General features: G+C 35.8%; 3 protein-coding genes and 1 long non-coding RNA gene across 6 annotated transcripts; 3 read left to right on the top strand and 1 right to left on the bottom strand.

Annotated features, from left to right (window-relative positions):
* The first annotated feature begins 5,389 nt into the window (after window positions 1-5,389).
* LOC126633129 (uncharacterized) lies at window positions 5,390-6,261 on the top strand. The gene is made up of 2 exons (XR_007626963.1): window positions 5,390-5,470; window positions 6,004-6,261. It is a non-coding gene; the product is annotated as an uncharacterized LOC126633129 (long non-coding RNA).
* A 1,967-nt stretch (window positions 6,262-8,228) lies between these two features.
* LOC126631316 (UDP-glucuronate:xylan alpha-glucuronosyltransferase 2-like) lies at window positions 8,229-11,206 on the top strand. Its single transcript, XM_050301486.1, has 4 exons — window positions 8,229-8,414; window positions 9,056-9,710; window positions 9,789-9,797; window positions 10,090-11,206. The coding sequence occupies exons 1-4, from the start codon at window positions 8,229-8,231 to the stop codon at window positions 11,019-11,021; spliced, it is 1,782 nt and encodes a 593-aa protein (XP_050157443.1). The 3' UTR covers window positions 11,022-11,206.
* A 3,296-nt stretch (window positions 11,207-14,502) lies between these two features.
* LOC126633122 (protein WEAK CHLOROPLAST MOVEMENT UNDER BLUE LIGHT 1-like) lies at window positions 14,503-18,702 on the top strand. Of its 3 annotated transcripts, none has more exons than XM_050303679.1 (4): window positions 14,503-14,659; window positions 14,774-14,839; window positions 15,468-16,347; window positions 16,545-18,702. In XM_050303679.1, the coding sequence occupies exons 3-4, from the start codon at window positions 15,505-15,507 to the stop codon at window positions 18,426-18,428; spliced, it is 2,727 nt and encodes a 908-aa protein (XP_050159636.1). In that variant the 5' UTR covers window positions 14,503-14,659; window positions 14,774-14,839; window positions 15,468-15,504; the 3' UTR covers window positions 18,429-18,702. The 3 variants fall into 3 exon arrangements, with proteins under 3 accessions (XP_050159636.1, XP_050159635.1, XP_050159637.1); XM_050303678.1 differs by having other exon boundaries at window positions 15,461-16,347; XM_050303680.1 differs by lacking the exon at window positions 14,503-14,659 and having other exon boundaries at window positions 14,767-14,839; window positions 15,461-16,347.
* Window positions 18,703-19,355: 653 nt separating this feature from the next.
* On the bottom strand, window positions 19,356-21,359 carry LOC126633123 (protein HEAT INTOLERANT 4-like). The gene is made up of 2 exons (XM_050303682.1): window positions 21,197-21,359; window positions 19,356-20,734 (listed from the first exon to the last, which is right to left on the bottom strand). The coding sequence occupies exon 2, from the start codon at window positions 20,726-20,728 to the stop codon at window positions 19,673-19,675; it is 1,056 nt and encodes a 351-aa protein (XP_050159639.1). The 5' UTR covers window positions 20,729-20,734; window positions 21,197-21,359; the 3' UTR covers window positions 19,356-19,672.
* Between the last annotated feature and the right edge of the window lie 536 nt (window positions 21,360-21,895).

Here is a 21,895-nt window from a genome sequence, read left to right as displayed (position 1 = left end):
TTATTCTTACTACAATAAATAAAAGCACAATAGGGTGAAATAATGATGTGAAAATTAACTTGACACACAAATTAAACCCTATTGATGACAATTGTAGTATTAAGCAAGTAGGGATCGTTCTAGACCTATGATTAACTAGGGATGCTAATCAACATAAATAAGACTCAAAAACACTAAACTAGACTCTATAGACTCAAAACTGACTTAAAACACTTAAAACAGCAACAAACAATAAAAAAGACTCAATTCTAGACCTAACAAGTGATTTGGACGAAAATAAGACTTAACTTGACTCAAAAGACTAAAAGAAAACAGATTATGACTCAATTAACAAGACTTAATGAATGGGGGATTGTTTTTGACAAATTTAAAACTTAAAACAGAAACTTTGCATAAAACACTTAATAAAAATGAATTTGATGAATTGAAAAGGGTGAAAGGCTAGTTAGAGGGTCCTTCTCTACACATGACATATGCAAACATAAACCAATTTCCAGTATTGTTTCTTTAGACTATGAATGACAACACCTCAAGTTAACCGTGACAGCACAAATTAACCATCAGATTCTCCTTATTTCATTGAATTGGATGGGATACGCATCACAACCAAATTATCATTATCAAGTCCCCTATGGAATACGCATGATAGAGACACATATCCAAGGTCATTAAATTCTTTGAAAATCATAAGTATTGACGAGACATTCGTAACTATGAAAAACATGATAGTCCTGCCAAAGATTTTACTTAACACGATTGTGACTATCAACCTTTACTACTTGTGAATATAAGTTCATAACGGTTAGGTGAAAATCCCTTATACTCTAGCATCAAATTTATGCATGCGAACTAAGTATGCATCCTCAATCAACATACATAAACAAGTTTTAATAACTCAGATAAGCAAATCACATTCAAGACTTTTGAAACAATAACTAGATGTAATCAATTCATGTAAAGCATATAATCATGGCTTCAAATTCACCTCCAACTAAAAAGAGATTAGTTCCTAATGTCTTTAAAAACTGAAAATAACATTAAATTATTGCAATTAAAGGATAGAAAACACCTAAGAAAGCTCCAGCAATCCTATGTTGAATGACAAGGCACGGCAAAGGGCTCATTCTCCTTGAAAAGCCACGGCACAATGAGGTGTGTATGGTGAATGGTGTAGAAAAATATGGTAGAGGGTGGTGGTTTGAATTGTGGTAGAAAATATGTATTTATAAGGAGAAAAGGCACAGCAAAAAGGGTTCAATTAGGACTCCAAATCAGCAAAGAACAAGGACAATTCTCATCAGATTCCAAGGATGAAAAGGAGTAGGAAATTCGTCAGATTTCTAGGGGGAAGAAGGATCAGGTTATTTGCATTATTTTAGGGCTTCTAGAATCAGATATTAGGCATTCTAATGTGATAAGGAGTCCCCCTTGCAGCTGGATTTAAGGCATGATAAGATTGGGATAAGATAAGATAAGATAAGGTTAGTTTAGATAAGATAAGGTTGGATAAGGTTTTGGATAATGTTCCTTCTTTTGAGCTGATTCCTTATCTTCTTTGTCTTGGATTTATTTTCTTCATCTTTTCAGCACATTCCTAGCCTCTTGAACTTCAACTTCGTCCATCCATCTTGCTCCACTCATAAGCTATCCAATTGATGCCCAAAACTGCTCCAAAATGCTCCAAATTGTACTTTCTTGCCAACTTTGTCAATTGGACCTACAAACACACGAAAATAGCTTAAATCACTATAATAAACACAAACAAACTATGAAAATGCAAGAAAACAAACTAACTAAGTTGCATAAATATGCTCCTATCAAATTACACAAGCATCAAAATTCACCAATTCTCTCTTCTATCTCTTGCCAATGTAACATCTTTCTCCCTTTATAATTCTTTAGTTAAATAGGTTTATAACAAGCACTACTGCAATATTAGTTTTAGGTTGCGGATGATGGTGGTGTATATTAGAAAAATCATGTCGGATAAATTATATCTGACACATAATTTAAATAGTGGCGGATATTTAGTCACGCATATCAAAACATCATGTCGGTTATAACCGACAGTATTTTTGAATCTTTTTTGAAAAATATTTTTGACAGATTCTAACGGTTTTTAAGTTAATGGTGGCAGTTATAACCAACAAAAATTGACTATTTTATTATTTTACTTTCTGGCGGTTATTATTTTAGTATTTTGGAGGTTATAACTGACAAAAATGAAATTTTATTATTTTAAAATGTTATATTGATAAAATAAATAAATAAATAAACACATATTTTTAAATATTTTTTTTTCACTCATAACTCTAAAGTCTAATGAACCCAATTCCCAAGAGCCATAACTTTTCTGAGAGAATAATAACAACAGACTACAATTTGAAGCTCTATCATTTTTGTAATAAGGATTATGCTCCCTTACAGGCAAGCAACAAGATACAAAGAAATTCAAACAATTTTTTTCAATACGTTACAAAGCACATTGTCTAGCACATAAACACACATGAACATCTAGTGTACTCTATCATGTCTGATTTTATTATTTTAAAATGTTATAATGATTAAAAATAAATAAATAAACACATGTTTTAAATATATTTTTTCACTCATGGCCCTATCGGATATAACAGACACGAACAAAGCAAAATTTTGGACGGCCGCCAAAATAATCTCTTAATGTTTTTTTTTTTTTTTTTTTGGCGATTTTTTACACATGCTATCTCGGAGTATATACAAACATATTTGACGGTTGGATCGTTGAAACTAGTTTCGTATAATGCATATCCTATCAAATTGATAGATTTAATAAACATGTAAGAGTTAATGTTATACTTCCATTAAGTATAAAATAAGATTTATCCACTAGTGTAAATATTTTAAATTGAAGATTGAATTCATTCATTGCATTCTTATAGGATTGAGAAGTGTAGCTGCAAAAAATCATCAAAATTGGAGCTAAAATAACCGTTAAATTGTGATTTTTTGTTTATAACCATCGAAAACTTTTGTTCCGTTACCAAATCTCTGAATGTTTGTTTTGTACGAATTTTTACGTATGCAATCTTGGAGTGTGTACAAACAAGTTTGACGGTTGGATCGTTGAAAAATGTTTCGTGGAATGCATATCACATCAAAACAGTAGATTAAACCAACACTTAGAGTTAATGTTATACTTCCCCATCAAGTATAAAATAAGATTTTGTGGTATCCACTAGTGTAAATATTTTAAATTGGAGATCGAATTCATTCAATGAATTCTTATAGGGTTAAGGAGTGTAGCTGTAAAAAATCATCAAAATCGGAGCTAAAATAACCGTTAAATTGTGATTTTTCGTTTATAACCGTTGAAAACTTTTGTTTTGTTACCTAATCTCTGAACGTTTGTTTTTTGTGATTTTTTACATATGTGATCTCGGAGTGTGTACAAACAAGTTTGACGGTTAGATCATTGAAAAAAGTTTCATAGAATGTGTATCACTTCAAAACAGTAGATTAAATAAGGGAAAACTTGATATAACTCCAATTTTTTGAGCCAATAGTAAGAATAGTCTAGTTTATTAGAATATGTCCAATTCTTTAAATTTAATTATTTAATTATTTAATTATCAATAATTATCTCTTAAATGAAAAAAATTATTGTAAAAATCAAATTTCTTCCTAATTATCTCTTTGATTATTTCTTTTTATTTATTTATTTGTTATTTCTTGTTCTTCCTCATGCTTTTACCCATTTATAGATTTTATTTTAATTTTTATTATCAACCTATCTCACAGGTTAATTGTATTTATCTACCTATATGACAGATTCTTTTTCATAGTCAACCTGTCACAGATTAATGTATCTTGCTTATAGGTATATTATGTTTTTTCTACCCTTTAGTTAGGTTTCATATCTCACTTATAATATACATTCATATATTTGCTACTTGAGTTAGGGTAGAATGTTTTGCAGATAGATTTATGTTAGTATATTAATTTTTTTTTTGTTATAAGATATTAATTAGATATTTTGGAGTTGAAAAATGCATAATATTAAAATATTTTAATTGATTTTTAATATTTTTAGAAAATATAAAATGAGTATAAAAGAAATAAAAAAATATAATTAGATAACTTGACTCACTTCTAAAAACTCTCTATGTTTTTGGACCTGGATCTAAAAGCCCCATTAAATAAACACTCAAGAGTTAATGTTATACTTCCATTAAGTATAAAATCAGATTTTGTGGTATCCACTAGTGTAAATATTTTAAATTGAAGATCAAATTTATACATTGCATTCTTATAGGGTCAAGGAGTGTAGCTGTAAAGAATCATTAAAATCGGAGCTAAAATAACCGTTAAATTATGATTTTTCGTTTATAGCCGTCGAAAACTTTTGTTCCGTTACATAATCTCTGAATGTTTTTTTTTTACGATTTTTTACGTATGCGATCCTGGAGTGTATACAAATAAGTTTGACGGTTGGATTGTTGAAAAAAGTTTCGTAGAATGCATATTGCTTCAAAACGGTAGATTAAACAAACACTTAGAGTTAATATTATACTTCCATTAAGTATAAAATAAGATTTTGTGGTATCCACTAGTGTAAATATTTTAAATTGAAGATCGAATTCGTTCATTGGATTCTTATAGGGTCGAGGAGTGTAGCTATAAAAAAATCATCAAAACCGAAGCTAAAATAACCGTTAAATTGTGATTTTTCGTCGAAAACTTTTGTTCCGTTACGTAATCTTTGATTATTTTTTTTTCATTTTTTTACATATGCGATCTTGTAGTATCTACAAACAAGTTTAACGGTTAGATCATGGAAACTAGTTTCATAGAATGCATACCTCCGTTAAATTTGCCTAAATTTTGAAGTGGGAAAAGTAATTTGTGCTAATTTTTTATTTATGTTTTTCAAGTATTGATTAGACAATATTTAGTTTGTGTGATGACATTTTCATTGTACAATTATCTTTTTGTTTCTTTATCGCATATTTTACATGGGTTATTATCTATTAAACCAAACAATTATATATTTAATTTTAAAAAAAGTATTCTATTTAAATACATATTATTTATTTATTTATTTATTAAGCCAAACAATTATTATTTTATTTTTTTTAAATCGTAACAAAATTTTTTGGGAGGGGGGGTGAATTTAAAATTTTGGGGGGGAGGGAATTTTGGGGTATTTTTGTGCCATTTTTTTCTTGTCGGTTATAACCGACAGTAATGAAAATTTTCTGTTGGTTTTTATTTTAAAAAAATGTTTCTGTCATTTTTAACCAACAGTAATGAAAACTTTTCAAAATAAAACCCCTCTATCTCTTCCTTGCGCCAGTGCCTTTTCCCTTCCCCCTTTTATCCTCTCCTCATTTCCTTCTCCTTCTCGAGAAGCAACATTGGGCATTTGGATGAGCATGGCATCTACACTGGCCAGTGCTCCACCTTCACTCTCTGCGGCTACGTCAAGGCTCAGGTTTTCCTTATTTCCCCAGTTTCTGTACTGTGTTGCTGTGGTAATATTTGTGTTTTTGTTGGGCACTTGTGAATGTATTGGGTGATAAGAATGCGTAGTACGGATGCGGAATTTGATCATATTTGTATTTTTCGGTTCGGTTAATCTCATTTGATTCTGTCATTTGCTTTCCTGAACTATGCTGAAACAATAACCTTTTATTCAACTATCATTTTCTTTATTACATCTGGTTACAATATTGCTACCAAAGTATTGGAAGTTGTTCAATTACTGATGGATTTAAATAAAAACATGTTGACGCCCGCAGTCAAACTCGGAAAGCCCAGTGTAGCATATAATTATATTCAAACTTTTCTAATCCTAAGTATGAATTTTCCCCATGATTCTGAGGTTGGGTTACTGAGGTTTTGTTTTATTAGGTTTTCAGTTCTTCAACGGTAATTAGCATCCTCTTATAATTTCTTATCAGTCATTTGCAATTTGGCATTCCATCTGTTTTGCTCTGATTTCTTGTGCTTTCTTTTGTTTTTTAGGGAGAGGCCGATAGTGGTTTGGACCGTCTCTGGCAGAAGAAGAAAACCGACGTTAAACAGTAGAAATAGATGATTCTTCTTCAGTTCATGGGGATGAGTTGTTTAATTTCTCAAATAAATTATGTGATGTTGATGGTTTTTTCTTATCCTGTTAGTACTGTATGTTGCAAGTAGTTCCCAACCTTTTGGTGTTCTTGAGTTGGGCTGTTCTTTTGACGATTTAGTAGTGAAACTTCTACTCATTGAGTACCTTAATTATATTTCTAGAGTGTGAATTGTCAATGCGTAGAGTAGAATAATACGCGTAGATTCCATATTCATTCTGGATATGGTGTCCCTTAGAGGAACGTTGCACATCTTAAAGCTGGAAAATGTAGGGGAGGCCAACTTGAAAGGGAAAGAAATAATTCAGAAAGTGGTTTATATTTTTTTTTATTATTAATATATTTTCTGTCGGTTTTATCCGACAAATAATGCTCTTATTTTTTCATTATTAATATATTTTATGTCGGTTATATCCGACACAAGTTCTGTCAGTTTTAGAGTGTTTTCTGTCGGTTATTTATTCTCTGTTGGTTATATCTGACACAATTTCTGTCGGTTTTAAAGTATTTTCTGTCGGAAAATTCATTTCCTGACGCTAGCAATTCTGTCTTATTATATCCGCCACTGCATCCATTTTCTGTCGGATTTTGCTTAATATCCGACAGTAATATGCTTTTCTTGTCGGTTATCATAGCGACACTAGTAAATGGTTTCATAGTAGTGAAGAACAATCAGATTCAATACTCAAAGATTTGTTTTCTTCAAAACGACACTGAATTTTATTGTAGTAGAAAAAAATAATTTAAGGGCTAAAAAAAACGTGGTTTCACATAAATATATTAATACTAGTGCATCCAAATCCTCGTGAGTAGATTTGTGGCTTGGGGGTTAGCTGACTCCTTTAATTTCAGTGAATATCTATGGATCGTTTGGGTGTTGTCTCTTTAAAGGTTGGAGTTGTTCTTTATACATGCCTTTTACTAACTGCTTAATAAAATGCCTCAAAGAGGAACAATCATTCTTATTATTCTTTTAAAAACTATTAACTTGGGCGATATGCGTTCAAGTACTGAATTTCTCAATTGAAAGGAATTGGCAGTCTTGGAAAAAAATGGTGGAGACGTGGAGGAATAGAGTATATAATCATGTGTATTGCTAATTACATTGGCTTTAATTCTGTTGGCTAATACTACTTTAGTGGAGAGAGCCTTTTTCTACTATGAATATTTTAAAAAGTCCATTGCGTAACCGAATGGGAGATCAATGGTTAAGTGATATCATGTTGGTTTATATTGAGAGCAATGTTTTTTCTTCCATTGATAATGAAAGCTATAATTTACCGTTTCAAACTATGAAAACGTGTCGTGAACAAATATAAATTGTATTGTTATTTGTTCGATATATTACGAATGAAGGAACTATGGTTTTTAAAAAATAAAAAAAATTAATATATGTCTAAGAATTGTTTGTGAACTTTTACATGTGACCCTCCAAATAAGTTTTTTTTAGATCCGCCACTGCCTATGTATTCATTTTAAATTAAGTACCAATATTGCCATTTATCATGAAAAATACTATCCACTGCTTTTTGTTAACAAAAAGTCAAATTAATGGAAAGCTATCTTCAAGTGCTTGTGACATGGCACCCTCAATGGTTATATATATAACATAATGGAATTACGTATGGTATCTTATCACATATACTTTTGTCATGTCACGTTGTTAGATTTTGAGTCATGATCCTACATTTAGAGGTGATTCCATTCCATTTCATCAATAAATTGATTTAAAGACAGTTACACCTACAAAAAGAGAGTAGTTTATAAAAAACCTCAAGATGATTTGTGCAATGAGAGAGTGGAGACAATCCAAGGGTATTTTTCTGGAAATCTAAAATAAGTAAATGTCCATAACCATAAGGATTACTATCATGGACACCTATACAGAAGAAGCAAAGCTTTCTCTTCTCCGACCTTGTTTGCTGTTGTCTGCGAGGGAAAGGAAAGTCCCAAACGACTAGGAAAATGCAGTTGGAGCTTGTTAAATGGTGTTGTTTCGCTATCTTTAGTTCTCTAACCACTGCAGCGTAACTCCTCTCACCAAATTGATACTTTCTAATCTCCCATGATTAACTAGCTAGCTAGCTAGTGTTTATTAAATCTCAGAGCCCCAAAATTTAAATGATTGAATTTGGACGTGGTCTTCAAAACATCATGAAAGATGCTTTGGTGATCCGAATCAACTTGGTTGTTATTGCTTTGTTTTTCATTGTTCATGTTACCCTTCTTCTCCTGTCATCTTCCTCCATCTATTATGAGAACGCATCTTCTCTTTTGAGCTGCTCAGAGCGAGAGTGCCATCACAAGGTCATGTGCCCTTCTTTTGAGGAGTTAAGCACGAACCTTTTCTTTTAGGTATATATGTTTGGGTGAGGGACTTTCAAATTCTAAGGTATTTAGACAAAATGATGAAGAAATAGATCACAACAAGTTAGATAGGAGGGATTAGAAATGCACCAAATGAGTATTACAAAAAGCGTGCGGGAGGGATTTGCAAATGTTTTGGTGAGGGATCCTAGTCATTTGTAAATCGCTCTCACATGCCTTTTGTAATGCTCATGTGGTGCTTTTCCAATCCTTTTATCTAATTTTTTGTGAACCATTTCTTCATCATCTGGCCTAAATGCCTTATAAGTTGGAAGTCACTCACCCAAACACACTCTTGGGTTCTAACTTGGACGACTTTATAAACCTAATTCAAGTACATATTTTATAACTCAATGCCCATGTCATATTAAAATACCTACATCAATCCTGATATTTACAAATATTCCCATCAAGAACTTTCCAACTCAATCCTTAACGATAGAACCAAGTCTTTAATTGTGAACTTGGTCACTATACTTAATTAGTGAACTTCCTACGTATAAATTGTATATTATTTTATTATATTTTTAATGTGAGGCTTAATTCTCCAACACTATTAACATTCATTTTTGTGTAAACAGGTAGACAATGGAGTTAAGATCATGATGAAGTCATCAGTATTGGAGGAGACCAAAGGCAACATACCAAGGCCTAAAGGCAGTATGAGCAAGATAGAGGTACCAAGCTTTTTGAATGGAACTATGGGGAAGGGGATGATGAAATTTGCTATGGTAAATATGGATGAGTATGATTTGAGTGAGTGGGATAAGCTTGGAAAGACCATACCAATCCATTTTAACCACATTTCAGATGACATCAAATGGGATGATTTGTTTCCTACGTGGATCGACGAAGAGGAAGAGAGTGACGTCCCAACTTGCCCAAAGATACCAATGCTGAATATTCAAATATATGAGAAGATGGACATGGTGGTTGCTAAGTTGCCATGCAAGTATCCGGAAGAAGGGTGGAGGAGGGAGGTGTTTAGGCTCCAAGTTCATCTTATAGTGGCTAATCTGGCTGTGAGGAGAGGAAAGAGGGATGGGAATAGGAAGACAACTAAAATGTTGTTTTGGAGCAAGTGTAGGCCTATGCTGGAGATATTTAGGTGCGATGATTTGGTGAGACAGGAAGGGAATTGGTGGTTGTTTGAGCCAGATATGGCTAGGTTGCGGCAAAAGGTATCATTGCCTGTTGGCACTTGCAATTTGGCTTTGCCTTTCTGGGGACAACAAGGTATGCTTCCAAATTATGACCATATTGTTTCGTCTTTCATCTTCTCCCGTCAAAATCATTTTTCTTTATTATCGGCAGTGTGCAATTGTGCATATGATTTACATATCACATATATTCACAAAATAAAAAGACACGTTATTGTATAAAATCAATACGTAGTTATTACATATAAAAATATTCTTTATTCATTTTTCATCTAAATTGAATAGTTTGTATTAAATGAGAAAATATGTCATATCTAGTTGTATATAATTACGAATCTATTTATTTCATCAGGTTTTTTAAAAAGAGATAATACACCATTGTACCAGAATGTGACACAAGTAATTGTATTCTACAATAATCTCTGAAGTTGATGAAAATTTAATAACTGTTACAGTGTATGATCTGGCTAAAATCCAAGGCACAACAAACAAACCCAAGCGAGAAGCCTACGTCACAGTACTCCACTCCTCCGACTCGTATGTTTGCGGCGCCATAACCCTAGCCAAAAGTCTACTCCAAACCGGTACCAAACGTGACCTTGTCCTCCTCCTGGACAACTCCATCTCCGCCCCTAAGCGTGACGCTCTCTCAGACGCCGGGTGGAAGCTCCACGTCATCGAACGAATCAGAAACCCTAGAGGCAAAAAGGGCACCTACAACGAATACAACTACAGCAAATTCCGCCTATGGCAGCTCATCGAATACGACAAAATCGTCTTCATCGACGCCGACATCATCGTTCTCCGAAACCTCGATCTCCTGTTCCACTTTCCACAAATGTCGGCCATCAGCAACTCTGGTTACCTCTTCAACTCCGGCATCATGGTAATCGAGCCTTCCAACTGCACGTTCAAGTTTTTAATGGACCACCGAGACGACATAGTCTCGAACAATGGCGGCGACCAGGGCTACCTCAACGAGGTCTTCGTATGGTGGCACCGAGTGCTGAAGAAGGTGAATGCTATGACGTATTTTCCGGCGAATAGGACAAACAATACGACGATTCAGGATAAGCAGTTTGGGGCGGACCCACCGAAGATATTTGCGATACATTACTTAGGGTGGAAGCCATGGCTCTGTTATAGGGATTATGATTGTAACTGGGACACCAAAGGGCGCCATGTCTTCGCGAGTGACGTGGCGCACGAGCGGTGGTGGAGGGTTCACGACACCGTGGAAGAGGGTTTGCAGAGGTTTTGTGGGCTGACGAAGCAGAGGAAGGATTATTTGGACTCGACTCGAAGTGAGGCGAGAAAATTAGGGTTTCCTGATGAGCATTGGAAGATCAATATCACAGATCCGAGGCAGCACCATTTGGTGGCATAGAAGAATTTGTATGTTCTTTTTTCTTCTTCTTTACTTTGGGTTCATATTAAGTTCTTTACTTTAGAAAGAAATATACTCTTATAAGAACTCAAGTCACAAAGAAATATACTCTTATAAGAACTCAAGTCACAATGCCTTATGTTTTAAAATTGCTCATGGCTTGGCAATATAATGATAGTTTTTTACCTTGTCTTAGTTATTCTCGCCTTGTATTTCTTTGCCTCTGATTCCTCTTCCTTTTGTTTAAGCCCTTCTTTCTTATTTCCTCTCTGAGTACCTCGTCCTTCTCCACTTGCTGTGTACTTTTTTGTAGTCTCTTGATTTTCGATCTCCTCCTTTTTTTTTTGTCTTGTTTTCTCTCCTTCGATCTTTGTGTTGATCCCCCCCTTTTATAGACTTACGGTGACAAGAAGAGTCGGGGGAGAAAGTGGGTAGTTTTTCACCAACTCCCTTTTGCATGTTATGGGCAACTTCTCACACGTTCAGCAACATGGTTCTTTAATTTTTCTGATTTAATTTATTTTTTATTTGTTTAAAAAAATGAATGGTATAGATTTTCTTGGTTAATCTTCTCCGTGGATTTTAATTGCCATCATCATCTCCACTTTCCATGAATTGAGGAACAATTATTATTATTTTTTTTACCCCAACAACCACTACTCAGAATTATGGGGAAGAAAAAGGAAAGAATTAAACTGAACATGTGAGGGTTGAAATTGTACTATAAACTTAATAAGGGGGTGTGATGGACAATATATTTTTTGGCCAATTGACTCACTAGGATATATCCTTACCAATGTGTGATGGAATTTTCTTATAAGAGCAGAAATTGTATGATAAACTTAATAAGGGGGTGTGATGGAAATTGTAATAATTATTATTTAATTTATTTTATTACAAGACTATTCTAAACTATTCTATTCATTGAGAGAAAGACTAAGATCAAAGTAAAAGAGTTGACACATTACCGTATACAATTAACTTAACTCACGTCTACATAATTATAATCAATGTTTATATTTCATAGGTGGAAGAAAACAAAATAGGAGTAGTGTAGTTGACCTTTTGGGGCTTTGGGAATCTTGTGTGAAGGAACCTATTTCAGTTTTTAGTGTGTGTATACGTACCACAAAAACCACAGGACGTGGCAAGTTTCTGTAAAAGGGAGCCACAAATCCCAAACGGTGATCGGTACCTAGTGCACAGAAATGGAAGATCTCTCATTCGCTCACTCTCAGCCTCAGAAACTTTGGACTTGAGAATGTCCTGCCAAACGCCACGTTCCAACAGTTACTCAAAATTTGAAATCCAAACTGAAATCAATGGTCCCGGCAGTTTTTGCCCAGATGGGGGGTTTTTGGACCGTTGGAGGCAGCATACGCGTAGAGTTTTATACGCATGTTGCACATGCAACCGCGTCGTAGTTAGCTCAAAATTTGCAACCTATTTAACCATGCGAAATTATATATAGTGGCCAACATAGTTGGTTTAGGTGGTAAGGTACCTGGCTTGCGTGCCGTCCTACCAAAGTTCGAGTTTCACTGTCAACAATCATGTATCGGTCCATAATATGTTAAAAAACCAACAAAGGGGGCACGGACCCCTCTGTAAATTCTCAAAAAGACTTGCGGTATACCCTGGGCTTATGATGGTGTAGCCTCTCTTACCCCCTAAGCTTTTTGTTACCAAAAAAAAAAAATTAAAAATAGTGAGAATGCGTGTGCGAAATCATTTTCTGACTTGTTTATTCATGTTAATAAACTTTCTGAATTGTTTAGATATAATGAGTCAATTCTTTAGTAGAGAAATTATATTTAAAATGTGTTCAAGTATTTCCTTTCTGTAATTTTATTAAGTTACGGATTCAGACCTGTTATACTGTGATTTGAAATCTAGCTAGTGTTCCAAAAGTAATACAAGTATCACACTAAAACTAATAACGTTGGATGAAAAACAAGAGAAGTAAAAAAATATTCATTTTAGTGTATGATCATGACAAAAAATTCACATGAAGGGGCAATAGAGTCATTTGATCTATAGAGTGTCTTCAGTAAAGAAGACATTATCCACGGTCGGCGGTGTCTTTGTTTAATTTGATATCTTATCTATAATTCCACAGTCTTAATCAAACAAATGCAACGTAGGAAATTCAAAAAATTCAGATAATGTCATCATAATTTCAACGTAATCACAATTTTTTTTTCTTAATAAATTAAAGAAAACTGCAACTCATATGGATGATTTTTCTAATACATGTCTGTCACCATCCACAATGTACAAACCAAACACAAGTTATACAATAAGAAATAGTTTTCTTTTACTACAAACATTAGTACATTTCTTTTACTACAAATATTAGAATTTTTTTTTTTCTAAAAAGAAATCAATTAAGGCGAGAAATCTCACGAATATACATATTAGGAAGAGATAAGCATACATTAGTCACAACATCAACCACAAAATTTGCTTTTAGATAAATATACTTCCAAATCACACAAAGAAAAGAGATGCCAACCAACGAATATCCGCAATCGTGTCTCGAATTCTCCCAAGGACACCATACTACCCTCCACAATGTCTATAACCAGCTTAGAATATGAATATCCCTTCGTCGAAAATCTAGTAAAAATGTTAATAAAAACACTTAAAGAATAAAAGAATACATAAAAAATAAAAATAAAACTCTCATACATGGTTGTAATAAAAATCTGAATTCAGGCATAATAATAGTCGATTTTAAAATTTGAATTCAGACACAATAATAATTGAGTTTAAAGATACTACCTGTTCAAAACAATTAATTTTTTTTTTTACTACAAAAATATAAATTTTTAGATTTAAGGGCTTAAAGAAAGTGATTGCATATAATACATTGCATACTAGTGCATCCAAATCTACTTGAGTAGTTCTTTAAGAAATATTAGAATATTGTAACATAATTGTTTGAATAGACACTTTTCAATAGAGTATTTTGGTTTAGCTAACTTCACTAGAACGTGATGTTTCGCTCTCTGTTTTTGTATTTAAGTTTGAATTCTTACTTTAGTACATAAAATAAGTAAGAACTTATTTGAAAGTGTTTTTAAATTGATTAAAAAGCTTTTAGTGAAATTATATTTAGATTCTAAAAGCACTTAAAGTACTCTATACAAGAAGCACCAGTTATGTGTTTCTTGCAAATAGCGCTTCAAGTTTTTTTTTCAATATTCGCTTACATTTTTACTAAGAACTGGTTTCAAAAATACTTTCATCAAAAGCACTTTAATAATTTTAAAAGCACTTTCTAACGAGTGCTTTTCAGGTATGATGCATTTGGTAATATAATACTATAAATAGTGCATTAAAATCTTTTTTTCTTATTTGAGGGGTGGTGAGCTGGACAGAAAAAGGGCAGCTGAGCCGAGCCGTGCTGCACCACCCAAAGCATCGGACAAAACCTCCCTGCCTTTCCGATTTTGGTCAAACCCCCCCCCCCCCCCCGGGGGCCCCAAAAAAAAAAGCAGAAAAAATTAATCAACAAAATTAAAAATTAAAAATAAAATTAAAAGAAGCAAAAAGAGTTTGAAAGGTCTGAGACTGAGATTGGAAGAAGAAGCGTACAGATGGATCCAATCCGTGTGTGACGAGACGACGACGAGGTAGCTCCACTCATCTCTCTCCTCTCTTCCTCCCCCGCTATTTTTCTCTTCCCTCTATTTTTAACTCCGATTTCTTTGCTGCTATTTTTTGCTAATTTTAATCCTTTTTTGTAGTATTTTTTTGCCTTAATTTCCGAAACTCCATTCCCACTTTCCTTTCAATCGCTTCTCGTTATTCCGGTACGTTCCTCTCCCTCCCTCTCTCTTTCCTTTTTTTTTTCAGTTAATTTTTGGTTGAAAGTTCGAGTTTTCATTGATTTTTTTTTTTTTTTGGTTGCTCTGATACACTTGTTCTTGCAAATTCTCTGTTTTAATTCACTTTTTTGGATTGGAATTTGGATTTTGTTTGGATACTATGTGGAATTTATGATTTAAGTGAGTATATGAAGTTCCTGTTGTAATTTCTATATGAAGCTTGAAGCTGCTGTTTAATTGTTCTTAAATTGTTCCTTGTATGCCTGGAAGCTGTTTGATTTTTATTTTATTTTTAAATTTATTTATTTTTCTGAGAATTTCGATAATTGAGAGTCCGTACATACCCAGAAAAGAAAGGATAGCAATTTCGAATTGGTTGGTTTCTTACTATTTTTACTACAATTTCATAGAACATGAATTATTGAGCTAAAAGAATGCAATTCTGATGAAATAATGCAAAGAGATTTGATTATAAGGTTCTGCCTGTTAGAAGCTATAATTTTGTTGGCTTTTATGGGTTGGTGAAACTGAAGATCGATTCATTATTGGTTGATTCTTCGTATACTTTTTCGTCCTTGTTTTGTTGATCTGATTTCTTTTACTCGGATTGTAGATTTTGCGCGTTGCACTCCTTCCCACACTTTCTTGGAATGGAGGTTGTGAAAACTGCAGAAGTAATGCCTCCCACAGAATCTTCTTCGTCCTCCAACCATGATCAACAATCCGCTGGGGATGCACCTGTGAATACAGAAAAGCACGACAAAGTTGAAAGTAACAGTCATTTGTCAACAACGGACAACCCTAAATTAGAAACTACACAAAGTTCTTCTGACGGAGGCCCCTCTCTTGAGCAAAATCAATCACTTCCAACAGATAATCCGGCTTCTAGCTCATCAGCGATAGAGAATGGTAAATCACCAACTGTGGAACATGCGTCAAATAGCAAATCTCCAGAACAAAATCAACTTCTTCCAACGGATACTGCACCCTCAATCATTATGGCCAATCAAACAGAGAAAGATACTCACGATGCTCCGGTGGAAGATTCGGGTCCCAAAAGTGTCGATAACGCTTCAAATAGCACATCTCAGGAACAAAATCATCCAACAGATACTTCAGCCTCAGCCTCAGCCTCAGTAAGTACAGTCAATAAAACAGAGAAAGAAGTTCAGGGTCCTAAAAATGTGGACAATCTGCAACCCACAACACGTTCTCTGCCCAATATAAAGGTTACCAGAAATGCTGTCAAAAAAACTGAATCCGTTTATTCTCCTAAGAGTGCTAAGCTGGCATATGTGAACAATGTAATATCATCACCCAGTACAAAGTTTGCTAGCTTCTCTGCGAGAAGATCGGTAGCCACTGATTCCCCTAAGAGTGCTAAGAACAGAGGTCTTATTGATACAACTGCTCCGTTTGAATCAGTCAAAGAAGCTGTTTCCAAATTTGGAGGAATTGTTGATTGGAAAGCCCATAGAATCCAAACTGTGGAGGTAAATTTTCTCGAGTTTTTCTGTTTTATTAGTTATTTATTGCCTTGGTGTTAGAGTTCGCAATCCCTTTCCTTAGAATCTGTAATGGTGTTTTATTTGATTTTTTTACGAAACTCTCTTCTAAGCGTTAAATTGAAACCAAAAAATTGTACCTATGTTTTCCAAAACAAACTGTAATTTCTTCTTTGGCTGTGCAGAGACGCAAAATTGTGGAGCAAGAACTTGAGCAAGCACAGGAGGAGATTCCTGAGTATAGGAAACAATCTGAGGCTGCCGAAAAAGCAAAGGTTCAAGTATTGAAGGAGCTAGACAGCACTAAGAGACTCGTAGAAGAATTGAAACTCAACCTGGAGAGAGCACAAACTGAAGAACAACAGGCAAAACAAGACTCCGAACTTGCCAAACTAAGGGTGGAAGAAATGGAGCAAGGTATTGCGGATGAGGCTAGTGTTGCAGCCAAGGCACAGCTTGAGGTCGCCAAGGCAAGGCATACAGCTGCAGTGACGGAGCTGAAATCGGTTAAAGAGGAGCTGGAAGCGCTGCACAAGGAATATGCTTCTTTAGTGACAGAGAAAGATACAGCTATTAAAAAAGCTGAAGAGGCCGTCTCTGCATCCAAGGAAGTGGAGAAAACAGTGGAAGAACTGACTATTGAGCTGATTGCCATGAAGGAGTCATTAGAGGCTGCGCATGCCGCTCATTTGGAAGCAGAGGAACAAAGGATTGGAGCAATCATGGCCAAGGAACAAGATTCGCTTCATTGGGAGAAAGAGTTAAAGCAGGCAGAAGAGGAGATTCAGAAACTTAACCACCAAATTATGTCGGCTAAGGATCTCAAGTCAAAACTAGACACGGCCTCGGCCTTGCTACTTGATTTGAAATCTGAATTAGCTGCATATATGGAATCAAGGTTAAAGGTGGAAAGTGATGGAGGACTCTTGAAAGATGGGCTACAGGAACCAGAGAAGAAAACTCGTACCGATATACAAGTTGCAGTTGCTTCTGCAAAGAAGGAGCTGGAGGAAGTGAAGCTCAACGTAGAGAAAGCAATTGCTGAAGTAAATATCTTAAAGGTGGCTGCCACATCATTAAAATCAGAACTTGAAAGTGAGAAATCAGCTCTCGCCACCATTACACAGAGAGAAGGAATGGCATCAGTGGCCGTTGCATCTCTTGAAGCTGACCTGGAGAAGACTAGGTCGGAAATAGCTCTAGTTCAGATGAAGGAGAAAGAAGCCAGAGAGAAGATGGTGGAGCTACCCAAAGAATTACAGCAAGCGGCACAAGAGGCTGACCAGGCAAAGGTACTTGCTGAAACGGCTGGTGAAGAGCTGCGCAAGGCAAGGGAAGAAGCAGAGCAAGTAAAGGCTGGAGCACGTACTGTGGAAAGTAGATTACTCGCAGCACAAAAGGAAATAGAGGCCGCTAGGGCCTCCGAGAAGTTGGCGTTAGCAGCAATTAAAGCTTTGCAAGAAAGTGAACAAGCTAGAAGCACCAACGATACTGATTCACCAACTGGGGTAACACTTTCTGTAGCGGAGTATTATGAGCTCAGCAAACGGGCCCATGATGCGGAAGAACAGGCGAACACGAGAGTTGCAGCTGCAAATTCCCAAATCGAGGTGGCCAAGGAGTCTGAGCTCAAAAGCTTGGAAAAGTTGGAAGAAGTGAATCGGGAAATGGCTGCAAGAAAAGAAGCACTCAAGGTTGCAATGGAAAAGGCTGAGAAGGCCAAGGAAGGCAAGTTGGGTGTTGAGCAGGAGCTGAGAAAGTGGAGGGCCGAACATGAGCAACGGCGAAAGCTTGGTGAACCTGCTCAGGCAGCAGTAACTCCCACTAAAAGCCCGAGGGCTAGTTTTGAGGCTAGGAAAGAATCTAAGAACTTTGACCAGGCAGCTGATTCTGCCGGACCCGAGCAATATTCATCAAGCCCCAAGTATGGACTTGGAAGCCCCATCGAAGCCAGTCCATCACCCACAGAAGTAAAGCAGGGAAAGAAGAAAAAGAAGTCGTTCTTTCCACGGATTTTTATGTTCTTGGCCAGAAGAAGGGCGCATCAAAACAAGGCAAACAACTCTTGATTGAAACCAGAACATGTCTGTTGTGATTTTTTACCTCCTTTACAAGGTTGTTTCTTTCAGAGTCACTGTAAATGGCAGATTGATCTTACTGATGTTTACTCGAGTGTAGATGAGAATACTGGAAAATTGTTTGTTGTATGATAAGTTAATTGGATGATAGTTTTGCTCACTGTAAGGATGTTTTTGGAGCAAAGGGTACTATTGAGAAGGGAGAATAAGAGATTCAGTATTATGTTGGTTCGCGTTTGCTGTAATGAGAGAATTTGGGTTTGAACTTTTCATGAGCTACTTATAGTTGAAATTCATACTTTTTGGCATTCATTCATAGTTTCAATGATGTTTTATTGATCCGAAAACAAGGGCACTAATCAAATGACTACGGGAGCTGGTCTCTCTAGAGTGTTCGGTCAGTTTTCTGAGCAAGATCGGTAGTATCACCATGATACGGACTCCAAGTTCTTAATGCCAGACATGAGGTGTTATCATTAATCTCCCTTCCTATCTATAAATACCGCAAAAAGATAACTTATGACTTCGCGGATAAAGGATGAAGAATGTTCAGAAATAAACGCTATTCTCGATGCAGCAAGCAATAGAGACTTAGAAGAGACTTCGCCGGGCAGGAGACAGTTGCAAGCAAAACGATGATCTTTACAACAATCTGGGCTGAAGAGAAGCCAGACCAATAGCATCTCTCTTCAACTTGATCGGAATTAGATTTGATCGGAAGTACACCGATGAAAATTTCTTCCTCGCCCGGCTCAATGCAATTAAGTTTAAGCAATTGATTTTGTTTCAGAACTAAGAAAAACAAGAATGTGAAAGAAACAAAGGCAGTGTTAGGTAAATTTGAAGGGATTGCCCAAGTAATCTCTCTTATTTATGTTGCAACATACAAATAAAAGCCGAACAAAACAAAACAAGACGTCTCAACTTCGTATGATTCAGCAAGGGCAACAGAACCATCGAACAATAAATTTTCATTCAAGTGAAAATAACCCTTCTAATCGGACGTACAAGAAGACATGACAAGTTTACTCCAACAGAAGGTAAACAAATGACCAGAGCTACAAAATTTAAGGATACATTGGTGTTTATATGATTTCAAATGAGATCAAATAACAACAGGAATATGTGGACTTTTCTCTTTTCCCAACACTTTGGGACACAGTAAACGCAAAAGTTTCAATTACCGTAGCATTATGCGCAGGCCAAACAAGGGATCTTGGTGAAAGTGAAACTTATCACAGAACCTCATGAGCCTTGTTGTAGTACCTGTTGATGTATGCAGCCTTGACACTAGATATGTCAGGAGTATCGGGTGTTTGCACGGGGTAGAACTTGTAATACCTCAAATTTTCAAATGCTGCTTTAGTTTCCGTACTCATTTTTTCAAATGCTACTCTGCGGGCCTCCTTCTTCTCTCGGTTTTCTTTCTTTTGTTGACGTACTTTCTCCTTGACAAACTCCATGAAGGCATCCTTATGATCTGCAGATAGTTCCTCCTCTTTTATCCGCTCGTCAGTAAACTCCTCAACTTCATCAAACTGCCAATCAAACACACAGTAAACCGGTGGATTTGGTTCCTGTGGAAAAAGTATGTCAACCTCGGTGCTCAGCTCAAGCTCCTCTTCCTTGATAGGCATTAGATAAGGCAAGCAGTAATCAAATTTCTTTAGACGGTCAATCTTCATGTGTTTCAAAGCAGCCCTTCTCTGAGTGCATCCCAAGACGAATATTTGAGGAGAATTTCGACTATATTCAACAACTTGGCTGTCTCTCTTGTCAAAAGGAATAAATGGAATCCAGTCCATTTTCATCTGTTTCATTGGAACAATTTCTTCAGTCTCTCTCTGAACCGACTTAATCCCAATTTTGTCAGAAGGTGGGCAAGGCGATACAACAGCCACCACAATGGGTATGTAAATAATTTTCAAATCACCCTTGTAAGGGACTTGTTGAGGCTCCGTACCACTGAAGAGATACACTTTGTTGTTCCCAAGATCGTGCAGCTTGCCCCCCTCTTCAAATGCTTGTTCAAGATTTGAGAAATCCCACTTGAATTGGTACACCTTGTCCAAGTGATCCCACTCAGTCCCAACAGGGAAGGCAGCCTTCCAGAGATCTTCCAATTGGCGGGGCTCCTCAAAGTACTCAGGATCGGATTGGGGGTGGGAGGCCGTGACCCGCTTCGACAGAGTGGCAGCCTTGCTCGATTGTTCTTTGTGGTTGTCCACCTTGGTCGAATTTTCCTTGTTTTCTTCCCTCTGGCTGGCCTTCCTCTTAGCTCCTCTCGCCATTGTATTCTGCAAAACACCAAAAGACAAATACAAATCGAAAATCAGGGCTATGGGCCTAGGGTTAGGGTTTGTACAAATCGAAAGTTCTTCCACGATTTCGAAAAATAATATCCTGTGCACAATAATATGAATCAATGAGATTTACCTTTAAACTTTTATAATCGTACGTCTAATCGAAGATCAAAATTATAAAAGAAACCCAAAGAGCAGTTCATCATTTCAAGCGAAAGATCCAAATTTCAAACCAAATCAACCCTAATACAACCCTAATACAAAATCATAAAACCCAAAGAGCAGTTCAACGTCCCAGAATTCATTGACAGGTATAAAAACCCTAGGAAAAATCAAAATCCAAAACCCAGAAAAACCCAAATCAAATCCCCTACAAAACCCTAAAATGCCAAATCAAAACCAATAAAAGTTCAAAATTTATGCAAAATATTAGCATATCGAACAGAAATTTCTTACCCGAAGAGTCTTTCGTGGCTTCGAGGACTGAAAAGTGCAACACAATCTGGGTTTTTTGAAAATTGGAAACAAAATCGCAGCTGGGGGCTCCTTATTAGGCAAAAGTGAGAACCTTCGCCTCCTCTCTTTGCTTATAAACTCCAACACATCGTACCGTTTCACTTTATTACATCTGAACCGTTAATTTAATCGCACGGCTGAAATTTGAACATCTACTTTTCTACTCCCGCTTGGAAGTGTTAGGTGCGTCGTACCAACGCGACGCGAAGTCCGCCCGTGTCATGTTCGGGTCCCGCTTAACGTGGGTCAAGATTATACAGGTTAAGGATAGTGGGCCGATATAATGGAAAGCCGATGTAAATTTCGGCCCAATCGTTCTCACAAAAAACTTACAATTCAAATAATTACGAGCATTTATCCTAGACGTTTGTTTCACCGATAATGTCTCAACTTAACCGCCTATACTAAGGTGTTTATTTTATGACAAAAGATTTTTGGTGGTATTAAGAGTGAAACTCGCACATATCAATTATGCATTATTTTGTTATATCTTCGATGTGAGACTTTATTTTCTAACATTTTCACACTTGTACATGACTCGCACATGTATATAAAATTACAATAAAAGTCTAGAATTAGACTCAGAATAACAAACTTAACCACAATGATATTTCTACGAGTTTTTTTCTCTCTACTTGG

The sequence above is a fragment of the Malus sylvestris genome, chromosome 8, assembly GCF_916048215.2.
Source record: "Malus sylvestris chromosome 8, drMalSylv7.2, whole genome shotgun sequence".
Taxonomy (NCBI): domain Eukaryota; kingdom Viridiplantae; phylum Streptophyta; class Magnoliopsida; order Rosales; family Rosaceae; genus Malus; species Malus sylvestris.
This window is presented reverse-complemented; position numbering and strand designations above follow the sequence as displayed.

What these genes read in the sequence shown, in the direction of transcription:
- LOC126631316 (XM_050301486.1), top strand. Translation starts at nt 8,229, where the DNA reads ATGATTGAATTTGGACGTGGTCTTCAAAACATCATGAAAGATGCTTTG. An exon ending in AGCGAGAGTGCCATCACAAG is followed by an intron (nt 8,415 to 9,055) that starts GTCATGTGCCCT and finishes TTGTGTAAACAG; the next exon opens with GTAGACAATGGAGTTAAGAT.
- LOC126633122 (XM_050303679.1), top strand. Translation starts at nt 15,505, where the DNA reads ATGGAGGTTGTGAAAACTGCAGAAGTAATGCCTCCCACAGAATCTTCT. An exon ending in ATAGAATCCAAACTGTGGAG is followed by an intron (nt 16,348 to 16,544) that starts GTAAATTTTCTC and finishes TTGGCTGTGCAG; the next exon opens with AGACGCAAAATTGTGGAGCA.
- LOC126633123 (XM_050303682.1), bottom strand. Translation starts at nt 20,728, where the DNA reads ATGGCGAGAGGAGCTAAGAGGAAGGCCAGCCAGAGGGAAGAAAACAAG.